Source organism: Drosophila guanche, unplaced genomic scaffold, assembly GCF_900245975.1.
Source record: "Drosophila guanche unplaced genomic scaffold, DGUA_6, whole genome shotgun sequence".
In the NCBI taxonomy this organism is placed as follows: domain Eukaryota; kingdom Metazoa; phylum Arthropoda; class Insecta; order Diptera; family Drosophilidae; genus Drosophila; species Drosophila guanche.
In genome coordinates, this window is record NW_022995743.1 from 13100756 (window position 1) to 13114300 (window position 13545).

Sequence of the window (13545 nt, forward strand, 5' to 3'; positions counted from 1 at the left end):
TTTGTATTCGACTTGTTAAGGCGAAGGGGAAGAGGCATGGCATGGCATCCTTTCAACGTAAGCTGCTTGTATCAATAAAAATTCGATTATGCACACACACACACACTCGGACACATGCGACTGGACCCTTGCAACGATTTATCATTGTGTTGACTTTATCGGGCGAGGCACACAAAAAAGTGGGCGGGAAGGCAAACACTCAACTCATAGTTGAGGACAACGACACAAAAACACACACATCACGCATACGCCTAGCTGGGCTCAAGAATATCAGCTTAGAGCGGGGAGGTACAGGACAGGACAGGACAGGACAGTGCAGGACAACCAGAGGGTCAGGGCAGGGCAGGGCAGACGCTTTTTTATGGCAGCGTTGTTTTTTCATATTTTTATAAATATTTTAAGCAGTTGGGGAGGGGAAATCTGCAGCATTCAAGTAGCTTATCAGTCCCGCATGTGAGCTCTGTCCGGAGGAAGATCCCAGCCCCCCGCCTAAGCGTATCAAGTATCAAATGCCAAACAAGTCAACAAATTGGCATTTAGAGAGCTCCGTGTTGTTGTTGGCCCGCAGTGACTCCTTCCCCTGCTTGGCCGGCAGCAAGAAGTTGCCCCCGTTGGATACATACTCTTTTTGTTTGTGCCACCAGCATAATCGTTACTTCTCCCGGCTTTAAGTGTTGCCCATGAGTCTGACTCGGACTCTGGCAGGACTGAGTGCGGGTAAGTCTGACTCAATTGTTTATGTAATTGTTGGTATTAAGTGATTTCTTGTTTAGTTCACACTCGGGTGAATTTGAATTTAATTAAAATTAGTTAAGAGTCCTGTGAAGAAGTGTGATGTCCGATGCATACATTTTCAGGGCAGATAAATTAGCTAAAACGTGTAGCTGAGTATTCTCCGTCTGTGCTCTTCATTAGAGCTCCAATGAGCGACATTTTTTGGCATCAATCAGTGGGGAATTAGGAGCACTCGCCTGGGCAATGCTAATTAAACAGAAAGTAGGCTTATTTCCCTTGTCCCACGATAAGAATTCGTGTGTAAATAGTAAAAAAAAAAGAACACGCGGACTGCTTGGAAATTAAAAAGAAAAAGTTTAAACATCAAAGCAAAACTTGCACAAAAATTAAATGGGCATATTACAAAAAAAAAATCACAGGCAAACACAAAGGAGACGAGACATTGAGATGCATTTGTCAAAGAAAAAAAAAATGGTAATTAAACAAACACAAAACGGAATATTCAATAACTTTGGGTCGTCGCCCCAGAGAGTGGGGGCAGAAGAGAGAGAAAGAGAGAGAGAGAGAGAGAGAACATGAAATTTGTGCAAAGGAAAGCACGAACAACGATAATCGCGTCTTTCAGTCTTTCAAATTTTCTTTATTTTTTGTTGCTTCTTTAATGAAACGAAATTGGGAATCACGTAAGCTGGCGAGGGGTGGAGAAATGAATCCCAAGTTGTGTAAAATCCCGTCATTAAAAGTATTCGGTTTCCTTCGGATTCCCGGCTGCTACCCCAGACTTTTTCGACCATTGGACCATGCTTAAAACAGGGGACAGCCGCCGCAGTATTCCTCTAATCCAATAAGTCCCGCCACTGACACCAGTCCGGGCTCCGGAGTGCGGAGTCGGCATTTCCATTTACAATTTTTACCCTTTTTCTGCGGGTATTACAAATCGAAAAAGAAACGCATCGTTGGTCTTTCCACTGCCATCCCCGTCCAAGAAACAATCATTATCCTGGCCCAAAACAATAATAAAATGTCCGCGACAGTGGAAGGACACTGCGGCGCTGTGGACCACTTAATTAGAAAACGTTTAATGCCTTCCATATATCCCCGTGGCTGGCAGCTCTCTCAACCGGAAGCCATTCCGGGATTCAGTGGCGGTATTTGTATTCGGCTGGTGGCGCTGCTCCAGCTCCTGCTCCTGCTCCTGCTCCTGGCCCAGCCCCTCCTAGCACCATCGGAGAGTACAGTTGAGTAGAAAATCTCCAGTACAATGTAATTTTCCAACTAATTTAGTCAGAGTGCTCAATAGTTGAATTATGTATCTGCTTGGACCTCCTCCCCAAACGATAAGAAATGTGGAAACAGTTTCAGTTTTGTTTTTATTTCTGTTGTAAAAGATCCCCGCCTCGGGCTGCTTCGAGGCTCCAATCATCATTTGGTAGCAACATTTTAATGAAATTAATACGCAAAGTTCTCAGAAGTTTCATCGATGCAAAATAAAACAAGTTGGCAGAAAAAGACACTCGATGCCAAAGATACTTTCTGCACAAATGAATGCAATTAAGAAAGTTGGATGCAGAGCGGCAAACGTCAAATGGGCAATGGAATGAGATGCGATGGAAAATGGGAAACTGAACTTTGCCGTAGACACCTTAAACCATTCAATCAGACAAACCAGACACCAACCCCACTCCAAGTCGCACCCAGATCATATCATGGAATCGGAACAGAACAAGCGTGTCAAACCGCAAAAAATGCGACCCATGAATATATTAACAGAATGACAAGGGGCAAGGGAAATGCCGGAAAAACGCTGCGGGAGCAGGAGTGGTTGCAGGGATACAGATACATTAAGTGGCAACAATGCGACGAAGCGAAAGAAAATTAAAAGGGTCACTTTGCAAGGACTTAAAATACGAAGAAAAGAGCCCAGAAACAACACAAGAGAAATGGGATGAAAAGCATGGAAAATAAATTCATATTTGATACCAGTGAGGGGTTGTCGCAGGAAATGCTGTGGTGGGGTGGGCTGGCTGATATGTTTGTTGATGATAAAGAGACCTCGCCCGTCCTTGGGGTTCGTCATTGGACACAGATTGTGGAATTCAGGGGAATGGTGTTTGGGTTTGGTTTGCGTTGGGTTGGGAAATGTTTACAAACATAATCGCTGAAAAATTAAGTTTCTGAAATTGCTTTTTTTCATGCTTGTTATTTTAGAATGGACTATAAGCGATCGCTCTGGAAAATCCACACATTCAAGGGACATTTTCTTAGCCACAACTTGAAGGGAGCTAACCCGAATTGGGACATATCCTTGGCAACAATTGCCCGACAAAAAAAAAGTGGAGGAACGTAAGATATATTATATCAAACACAATTAAAAACAAAAAATAAAAACGAGGACAAAGCGTGATCAAAAGAGGTCAAACCCAAGAGCCAGATTAAGCTGTAGGCTTAGCATACTTAAGTGGTCACGGGCCTCGGCTCGGAAAAATCAGAATAATGGGTATTTGCGTCCGGTTAAGCCCGGTATCTCAAGAAGGGAAACGGCAATTCCACATCCACTGCAGAGCAACGGCAGGAACTGAAGGGTCTGCTCTCTAATTGAGAAAGCGGAAAAAGCAAGAATTAAAATCAGAAAAAAACATAGAAGGAGATGTGTATGTATGTAAGTGTGGGTATGGACAAAGAGGTGAAGTGGTCTGGAAGGAGAGGAGGCAGTGGTTTGTTTTCCATTTCTAAGCTTATTTTTCAGAGCGGCTTTCGGTAAAGTGGCGTAAGATGCAACAACAACCACGGCGGAAAAAAGGAATCAAAATATAAAAAGCAAAGGAATTAAAAATTGTGAATGGTGGATGGGAGAGGAGGAAAGCGTCCGAAGGAGTACGACATAGGAGGAGGACGATGAGGCTGAGTCTGAATCTGAGGGAACAATGAGAATGGCAAATGGAAAGCGAAGAGCGAAGAGCGGCGACCCGCAGCGCATAAGGAGAACATTAAAAATGTTGGGCCAATCGTCCTGCAGTCCTCGGAGGCCTTAATCCTTTTGGCAGTCGAGCTCATTATGCACGCCCAGTGGCCGCCCGGCCCATTTAATGGCCGGAGCAAATCCGGAGATGCCTTTGGGCCTTCTATTTTTTGATTAATTATGTGCCGAAAGTGAATGGATTCAATTCCTCTCTAGCCTTTGTCCTTCCCCAGATCCTTTTGCCCGCGTTACCGGAGTAATTCAGGTAATCTGTGCATTGTCTATTTTGACATTTGCTGAAGAGTCTTCTGCTGTGGGGTGGGGGTGGGTGAATACACCTTGTCTCCTGCAACCACCACCAACTCCCCTCCCTTCGATTCATGCTAAATTTATCAAATGCGTAATGAGCGCACGTGAGCTGCATGCCATATGCTGTGCTATCTCTCTCTCTCTCTCTAAACACTTCACAGGACGGACTCTCCATATTCTTTTCGTCTTTTCTATTTTTTTGGGAGGTTTTCGACCAGTATTCGCCGGAAAGGGACTAGGTGCGGGGAGTCGTCGGTCTGTTAATTACAACTTAAATTGACAGCAAAAATTGGCCTGGAAAATTGTGGGTTTTTCATGCGGTCGGCATATTAAGCGCTTACTCTTAGGACAGCCAAGTTGCAGGAGGAGCTCTGGTGGTGGTGCCAGGAGCCGGAGTAGACAAATGAAGACTTAAGACCTACTTAAGGCCAGAAGCAGTCGGGCATAGCATTCAAAACTCCTAAGCTGCCAAAAAGTGTTCCGCAACAAAATCAAGACACAAAAAATGTGCAGGAAAAACAACAAATTAGCTAAGAAGACAGGATGCCAGGGGGTGTGAGTCGAGATGGGTGACGAGGAGAGAGGAGGAAGAGCATTTAACCCTAATTTGACACACACGCAACCTTGCCAGCGGCTGGGGTACACATATCCCAGTGTGAGGGGTGTGCGGTGTCAGAGGGCAACTCGCAAATAAATACATTTACGGCTATCAAGGGTTAAACGAACACAGAACAAAGGATTCATTCTTGCATGGACAATGTAACGAATTACAGATACTCTTTCACAAAAATGATTTGAAGAAAGAATTCACAGATTAAGGAGAATTTCCTTAATACAATTCCATTCAAGCAAATCGTCAAAGGATTGACTGAGGCCCAGCAACCCTTTCGCTCTGTGAGGGTATGGCCAGTGATACTGAAACGTATGTTAAATGCCGTTATGTGGGAAAGCAAGGAAGACAACAATATCAATAAACACTCACTCACTCGCACACATTTCCACTCCCATTCCCATTCGCGTGAAGGGGGTAAAAGGCTGGATGGGGTGATTGTAAGGATGTAGCGACAGCGACAGGAAACGGAAATCACAACAAAGTGCTGACATGTGCCGCGGTTGCCGTGCAGGACAGAGGGGAGAGCAAAGCTGAGGCCTTGGGCCTATGCGGTTGCCCACACACATGTGTCGCTCTGTATCTGTATCTCTCTGTGCATGGGTATGCGTATGCGTTGTGTGTGGGTGTCAAGTTCCTTTTCACGCGCAAATTGAGTGCTTAAGCGGTTTAGTTGGCACGTCTCTCCCGCCACCCCCTGCGACACTCTGTGCGGCGGAAGTTACAACTTCGTTGCGACTCTGCCTGGGAATCTGTTCGCTGTGGCGTTGGTAAGCCGTCTCAGCATTCATCTTGCCTTTAAGTTAAGAGCCAGAACCTCGAGACTACGACTACGAGTCAGAGATATACGAAGACTCCTTCAGTCCATATCCTGTTGGCTGTTCAGCCGATAAGCAAGTTTTGCATTCGTCTATAATTCATGGCGATTCACTTGATTTGCCAAAAGAACAAGAACAAGAACAAGAACGAGGTTATTATTTATTGTCAACGCTTGCAGCTTCCTCATTTTCCGCTGGCGTTGTGTATGTGTACCACAGCGATAAGGGGAAGGAAACGGAGAAGAACGCGCATCATTTGCATACGTTTTGCCCGGAAATAAAATCGCAAACCGAACCAAACGCGTGCCGCCGACATAAAGAAGCCCAGCAGCCCAGCCCAGCCCAGCCCAGCCCAGCCCAGCACAGAGTGTGGGTGGTGTGCGATTCTCCCCGCGCTTTTCCGCACAGAATACTTACGGGCGAGGGTGCAGGCCAACACAGCGCCACACAACAAGAAAAACAAAGATAAAGATGCCACATTGTGTCTCTGGCTCTCTGGCTCTTATTTGCTGTTATTTATGCTGAGCCCTCATGGTGTATCATGTGCTGCAATTGCTGTATGCTATATGGAAATCCCCTACCCACCACATTTGTTCCTGCTTTTGCTCCTTTCCCTGCAGCTGGTGTTTGCGAAAATGGAAAATAATAATACAAAATAATAATAATAATAAGAAACATGCCATGACTGGCTGCCATTTTATTGCCGCTCAATTGATATCATAAAATGAGGCCTTTGATTTTTATTGCCCTGCCGGAACATATGATGTCACACGAGAGTACTCACCCATATGCATATTCCGTGGAGATGTCTCTGGATTATTTTTAAGCCCAACAGCTCGACTGTGAGTACTTGTACTCCCCCTGCTGGCGCTACATATGTGGTCGCTTGTAATTACAATTTGAATTCAATTCTGATGGAAAGAAGACAGCTTTTGCTGGGGAAGCTTATCGTTTACGATCTAGGACGGAGAGAGCTAAACTTTCTCACGAAACTCGATACCTACCACAGGCAGAGGGTGTTGATTGATAACCGCAGACCCCAAAGGTAGCCCCACAATCTCATTCGACATTTGCTAGCCACAAATTGGAAACTGTTTAGCTGAAACTTCCTTATTGATTAGGAGGTTTCAGTTGGCACACCATAAATACTCTTCCATACAGTCAACAATCCTTTCGGCTTTGTTTGAAAGAGTCTTTTAGTCAGCCTTTTCTCTTAATTCTGCTGCTCTTCAGATTCAGATTCACGTTCACATTCACTCACATTCGTGAGTATCCAATTTAGTAGAGCAGCTCATTAGCTTTGATATGTGTACAAGCTACCTTAGTGGATGGCATGGCTACTCGGACTCTGACTCTGACTCGGAATTGGTGTCAGTGACACAGTCACAAAAACACAATGAGAGAATCCCGAGAGCCCAAGACCGAGACCGAGTGAAGGCTCGGCTCCCAGAAGCCAAGACGAGAGTCTAGAGATGGAAATATATCTACGTAGATGAGAATAAGCATGGGGATGTGGATGGGGATGGCAATGAGAATGAGAATGAGAGTGATCATCTTCCTGAGATGAGTGAGTAATTCGAGCCGAGCATTCACAACGTGCCACATTTAGATTAGTTTAGTTCGTTTACGATCTTGTTTGCGTTGGGTTCTTACTACGTGTGATCCGCGCCGTCCACGAGTCCACAAATAAAACCAATCAAAATACATTACTGTTGTAAGTGATTCAAGTGCAAATGAATCTCAAATTCTTTGCCGAAATGGTTTCGAGAAAATGTCGGAAAAGCAGATACTGAAACCAAACATGCAAAAAAGCGAAGAAGATTCCCTCCCCATTTAAATATTTATCAAGAACGGCAACCACACACAATCAAGATAAAGTTCAAGTGATAAGCTGCGCATAAATTTAAATATGCTAAGTGAATTGTGGCGGTACATAAGCCACAAACACACACACACACACACACACACACAAACGAGAGGCACATATTAAATAATAGAACTCATGCTGAGATTGAGTCTCTAAGTCTCCGCTTCTCATTCGGTGGGATGAGAATGGGATGAGAATGGAGAATGAAAATAATGAACAAAATAAAATAAAGCGGGATTCGCTTCTGAGAACTAAACGTACTTCGTATACATAAACTACACAAAAATAGTCATTGCCATAGTGATAACAAGACATCAGCATTGATAGCCAGTTTTAAGCCGAAACTAAAACAATGATGAGGCGAATGTACCATCTATCTAAAGGCTCAAATGTTTACCCAACTCTCTTTCGGGGGGTCCGATCTGTAGCGGAGCGCATTGACGTGTTCATCAATGCGCTCTCTCCTACGGAGCTAGAGATGGGGTGGGTACACAGCAGCAGCCGCCCGTTTGCCCACCCGCTATCACTTTTCCGCCTTGTCCGTCTCGTCGGGAGCTTATCTTAGACTTTGGCAGTCCATTTTATGTCTACTTTTAATATGAAACTCGCAAACAAATTGTAAATTTTTCAGGCATCAACCGAAGCAGAAGCAGAAGCAGAAGCAGCAGGAGCAGTAGCAATGAAAGGGGAGGACGCTGGATGCGCTCATGTCTCGAAAATTATCAAAGATTAGAGCCCATGGAGCAGTGATAGCTCGGTTTGAGATAATATTTTATTCGACAACAGTATACGACGTACGTATAGCGGCGGCATCTACCGAGATCTGGCGATAGACAGCTACGGGACAAGAGATAGCCGGAACGTCAGAGAGCCCGGACACGGAAAACCGCACGGGACTCGTCCGACTGTAGATCCAGTTAAGATCAGCGCTGCCCCAGCAGATCATGTCACTTCGTTCGCGTACTGCCACGCATCAGGTTGTTCTCTCGTACCCGGTTCTCATTTTTCTAATTGCCAGCGAAAGATCTGGCGAAAATTAAGAACAACTGTGGACAATTACACAACTACAGTCCCCAGTCCAAACGTGTGCATGAGTGTGTGCGTTCAGTATCCAAAAGCGGAAGCGGCCCACGTGCCAAGCAAGATCGAAATCGAGATCGAGATCGAGATCGAGACTCAGTGAAGACGCAGCCGAGGGCTTCAGACAGTTAATTAAGATGGTGCAGGGCGAGAATCCGCACAGTGTGGAGCCGGAGGAGGAGGAGGAGCATGAATTGGAGAGCAACTCAACAGATTCACCACGTGAGCGGGCGAACGATGAGGCTGATGTGGAGGCCAGGCTACTGGACAACGGCACCAAGCACGCAAAATCCAAAGTGCCTGTTGGCGAGGACGAAGAGGACAAGACGACGCCCAAACCGTCCAAATCTAAGAAAAAGAAAAAACAGAAATCAGAGCACGACCGTCTCATGACCGAAGAGATCAACCGACTGCTGAACGAGTCGCCGCTGGAGAAGAGTGTGACGTGCGGCTTCTGGATATTCAAGGGCCAGTTTTACCAGCGGTGGGTGAATTCCTGCACATTCCCTGGAGTATTCCCAGCTCATTCTCTTCCCCAATCCCCAGATTTGCCAACCAGACGGCGTACGTTCTCCTCTACGGCATCGTGGGTTGCGTCTTCTCGATGACGTATGCCTACTTCAATGGCACCATCACAACGATCGAGAAGCGCTTCAAGATCCCCTCGAAGAACACCGGCATCATTTCGGTTGGCAATGACATCAGCCAGACCCTGGTCTCCGCCGTCCTCGCCTACTATGCGGGCAAGGGACATCGGCCCCGCTGGATAGGATTCGGTAAGTGCAGCATGCAAGTCGATTCTTTTAGATTGAATTCCAGCTAATCGCCCACTCCTCCAGGTCTCCTGACTATTGTCTTGTTCTGCGTGCTGACCACCACACCACACTTCCTGTACGGCCCCGGCGAGGACGCCCTGGCCCTTACCTCGGAGTTCGGGGGCATGCCCGATGAGAACGCCACCATGGAGGCCATCGAGGAGCAGCGCTCGAAGACACTCTGCCGCCTGAATGGGGGCGGACCAGAGTGCGAGGGTGGCGAGGGCAACTTTGCGCCCCAACTGCTCCTGTTTGTGGCGCAGTTCATATCGGGCATAGGCGGATCCCTGTACTATACTCTCGGTGTGTCTTACATGGACGACAACACGAAGAAGTCCAAGACTCCGGCACTGTTGAGTGAGTACAGCACACAGCAAACCAGTTCAAACCGAGCCGACGCAAGGCCATAAAAGCCCTCAGGCCAGCCTAGTGGTTAATCTCGCACATCTCTTAGTATCTCTCACCTGCCTTGATCTATTGTGTGCTCTCAGATAAGTGGGGAAAATACAACGAGTGGGTGTGGTGCTGATTAGTTGTTCACACTATCAAATGTCAGGATCAACAGTCTATCAAAATACCCACATACAATGTGGATCTAGATTCGAGAAGAATCTCAAGAAGATGATTCGTGTTTCCTTGTCAGAGTTATCGACTAGCATTAATAGCTACTTGTCTTATCTTGTACTCCCCCAAGGTCTCTCGTATTTCCTGCGCATGCTGGGTCCCGCCATCGGATATGCCCTGGCCTCCTTTTGCCTGCGGCTGTACATCGCCCCACAGTTGCATCCGGTGATCAATAACAAGGATCCCCGCTGGCTGGGAGCCTGGTGGCTGGGCTGGCTGGTAATGGGCGGTTTGCTGTCCTTCTCCGGGGTCTTTCTTTCGATGTTCCCAAAAGAGCTGCCGCGAGCGTTGGCCCGTCGCAAGGTGGAGGAGAGTCGGAGGCGCGAGAAGGAGCGGCTATCGCTGAAGAATAAGGAGAGCACGGAGAAGGAGCCGCTGACTGCCGAACTGGACCAGATGTCCCCCGTCGAGCCGAAAGCCTCGTTCCAGGATATGCTGAAGACCTTCAGGCGCCTGACCACCAACAAGACGTACATGTGCAACACGCTGTCGAGCATTTTCTACCTGGTGGGCTACACTCCCTACTGGATCTTCACACCGAAGTACATCGAGGTGCAGTACAGGCAATCGGCAGCCACATCCTCCATGGTCACTGGCACCGTGGCCCTCGCATTCTCTGCCGTTGGGGTGCTGCTATCTGGGTTCATCATATCCCGCTATAAGCCAAGGGCCCGCTACATGGCTGCCTGGAACGTGGTCTGTGGCTTCCTCACGATGGCGGGCATCCTGGCCTACGCCTTCATCGGATGCCCCGGCAACGAGAGCTCGGTGATTGTCAACATCCACGACAGTTCGCTGGGCAGCAATGCGACCACCTGCAACTCGGCCTGCTCCTGCGACTACGTTCGGTACTCGCCCGTGTGCGGAGAGAACAACATGACGTACATCTCCGCCTGTCACGCGGGCTGCAAGGGTCAGCAAATCAACTCGGATGGCAGAAAGGTAAGCGTAGGATACAAACCTTACAAACCAGCAGTAAATAATCAAAATCTCTCAATCGTTGCAGATCTTTTATGATTGCTCCTGCATTCCTGGAGACGAATGGGGCAACTCCACAGCTCAGTTCAAAAGGATTACCAGCCTTGACCTCAGTCTTGAGAATGCCACACTGGACACCACGAGTCTCTCACACTTGGAGGTAGCTAATTTTTGGATCTCTTTAACGGCTCTTAAATAATTACCTCTCCCATTCAGAGTCTGGCAAGCGGACAAGCAATGCCCGGATCCTGTCCGGTCAACTGCTGGACGCAGTTCGTGTCGTTCCTGGCGGTGATGTGCTGCCTGAAGTTCATTGGAGCCAGTGGCAGAGCATCCAATTTCCTCGTGTCCGTGCGCTGTGTGCCCGAGAAGGATAAGACGGCTGCCATGGGCTTTGGCATGACCATGTGCTCCATGCTGGCCTTCATTCCCAGTCCCATCTTTTTTGGCTGGGTCTTCGATCGGGTGTGCCTGGTCTGGGGCAAAACCTGCACGAACAAAGGCAACTGCTGGCTCTACGATCCGCTGTCCATGAGGTGAGGAAACTCATCCCCCCCCTCTCAAGGAATTGAATGGCTCGAAATGGCTAACATTTTTCGCACTTTACAGATATACACTGAACTTTACCGCTGCTGTATTCATTGCCATTGGTTCTGTGTTCGATCTGGGTGTTTGGTATTATGCCAAGGATCTGAAAATCTTCGACGAGGAGGTCAAGGAGGTCGAAATGCAGATTGTCCAGCATGAAGAGGAGGCCAACAATGAGAAGAATACAGAGATCTAGATTTTAGTTTTGCATTACTTTAAGAAAAAGCTGTGTGAGTGAATATTTTTGGTGTCTATATCCACGTGTGATTTCTCCAAAGAGCCCTGTATAATAATGTTAATAAAGTGTATTCTAACTGTGAAATCAGGAGGGTTATATGTATATGAGGGTATCCAAGATTTCTCGATAATACAATTCAATTAGTTTTAATTAACAAAATAAATGTAAGTAAATCCTATAACGGATTGGTCTTTCTTATATTCTCTTCGTACTTTCAACTTGGAGTCGTCATTTCGATTACGTCCCTTTCAATAGTTCAGGCCCCGCGTTGATGTCGATGCTCTAGCACAATCTTCTCCAGCAAAAACTAAATTGAAAGATATCATTTAGGGCATCACGATTAATGGGACTTGGTCGAAAATAAGTAATATAAAAAGCACACCATGTATGGTATGGGTATCGTTTCGGTCACTTTTATCGGGTGTACTCATTATTATCAATAATTATTATCAATCAATACAAAAACACTGGTAAGTGGTAGTGCCTAGATATTTTAACTTTCTTTCGCTTTAATAAAAAACTTCCCAAACTTTCCCATGAATCTATTTATTTTTAAATATTTTTTGAAATGTCTCTAGTACAAAATCATAGAGCGTCAAAACAATTAAAAATAAAGTTAGTACGTTCTTTGAACTGTAAGTTCTTTAAAAAACCAATAAAAATTGAGCATTTTATCATTGCTTTGGCTGGCACTTAAATTTTAGATGATTTTTGTATTAAAATATATTTATTCGCTCAGAGACATTTAAATTAGCATAGCCGAAGGCCCCATTGAACGCCGGATATAGCATTCCAGAGGATCGAAACAACATCATGCTCGTATATTCCCCGACAGCGGAAGCGTTTGTAGTAGGCTCAATATTTGTGCAGCGACTGTTCGCTTTAGCAGACATACTTGAGGAAGGTCCGGTTCGGTGTACAATATTCGAATCCAAATGGGCGTACGATAAGCAGAACGATAAGGTTAAGAGCCGTTAGTTTTGACTGAAATAAAGAAAATAAAAGCATAAAGACAGGTACACAGAATATAAAAGCTTACCAAAGTGTAAAAAATGTTTGCAAAGTGTCATGATACGGTCAAAATTGAGATAGGCCAAACAAGATTACCACAAAACACACAACAATTTACAGTCTTTGTATAGAAAGAGAGCTGGCAACTGCTTATCTTCGAACATGGCAGTACTAACAGTATGTGCAAGTGCATGCTTGAAAAGAATTACAGTTCGGAGTTCGCAAGCGTGCGAGTATATAGCCATTGTAAAATTTGGACAAACAAAAATAAAATGAATTGCCATTTCAGCTGTCCACCATAATTTTGCTATCTGGTAGCTTTTTAATCAACACGGCACTCTCTGTCTGAGTTTTGGTTCAGTATAAAAGATTAGTTCGACGGGAGCGATCGAAATGGCTGGCGAAGAGACAGAATCCTCAGAGTTCCTGAAGGACAAAAAAGTGCCTGAGCAGCAAAAAGATACTTCGGATACTACATGTGGTTTCTGGAGGTTCAAAGGTCCCACCCTGCAAAGGTATCCGATCTCATCTCTAGTCTTGTTCTGCCTTACTTACGATTAAGAATTCTAAAACAGATTTGCTAGTGAGAACATATACATGGTTATCTATGGGATTGCTGGCTGCTTTCTGTCCATAGCCTTCTCGTACTTTAACGGAACCCTCACCACTTTGGAAAAGCGTTACAGAATACCCACAAAGATCACAGGAGTCATTACGGTTGGAAATGATATAAGCACAGTTTTCTCATCGGCCTTCCTAGCTTACTACGCCGGTCGGGGACATCGACCGCGATGGATAGGCTTTGGTAAAAGATTCGCAATCCTTTTTCAAGTTACATTTTCATCAACAAAATATTTCCGATATTCTGAAATGTAGGTCTCGTTATTTTGGCGGTATTCTGCCTGCTCATGCT

The 13545-nt window shown here is 45.8% G+C and overlaps 1 protein-coding gene across 1 annotated transcript; it reads left to right on the forward strand.

Annotated features, from left to right (window-relative positions):
- The first annotated feature begins 8176 nt into the window (after positions 1-8176).
- Positions 8177-11705, forward strand: LOC117589348 (solute carrier organic anion transporter family member 74D). Its single transcript, XM_034281260.1, has 7 exons — positions 8177-8862; positions 8925-9154; positions 9218-9550; positions 9888-10759; positions 10824-10955; positions 11012-11331; positions 11405-11705. The coding sequence occupies exons 1-7, from the start codon at positions 8516-8518 to the stop codon at positions 11577-11579; spliced, it is 2409 nt and encodes an 802-aa protein (XP_034137151.1). The 5' UTR covers positions 8177-8515; the 3' UTR covers positions 11580-11705.
- The last annotated feature ends 1840 nt before the right edge of the window (positions 11706-13545 follow it).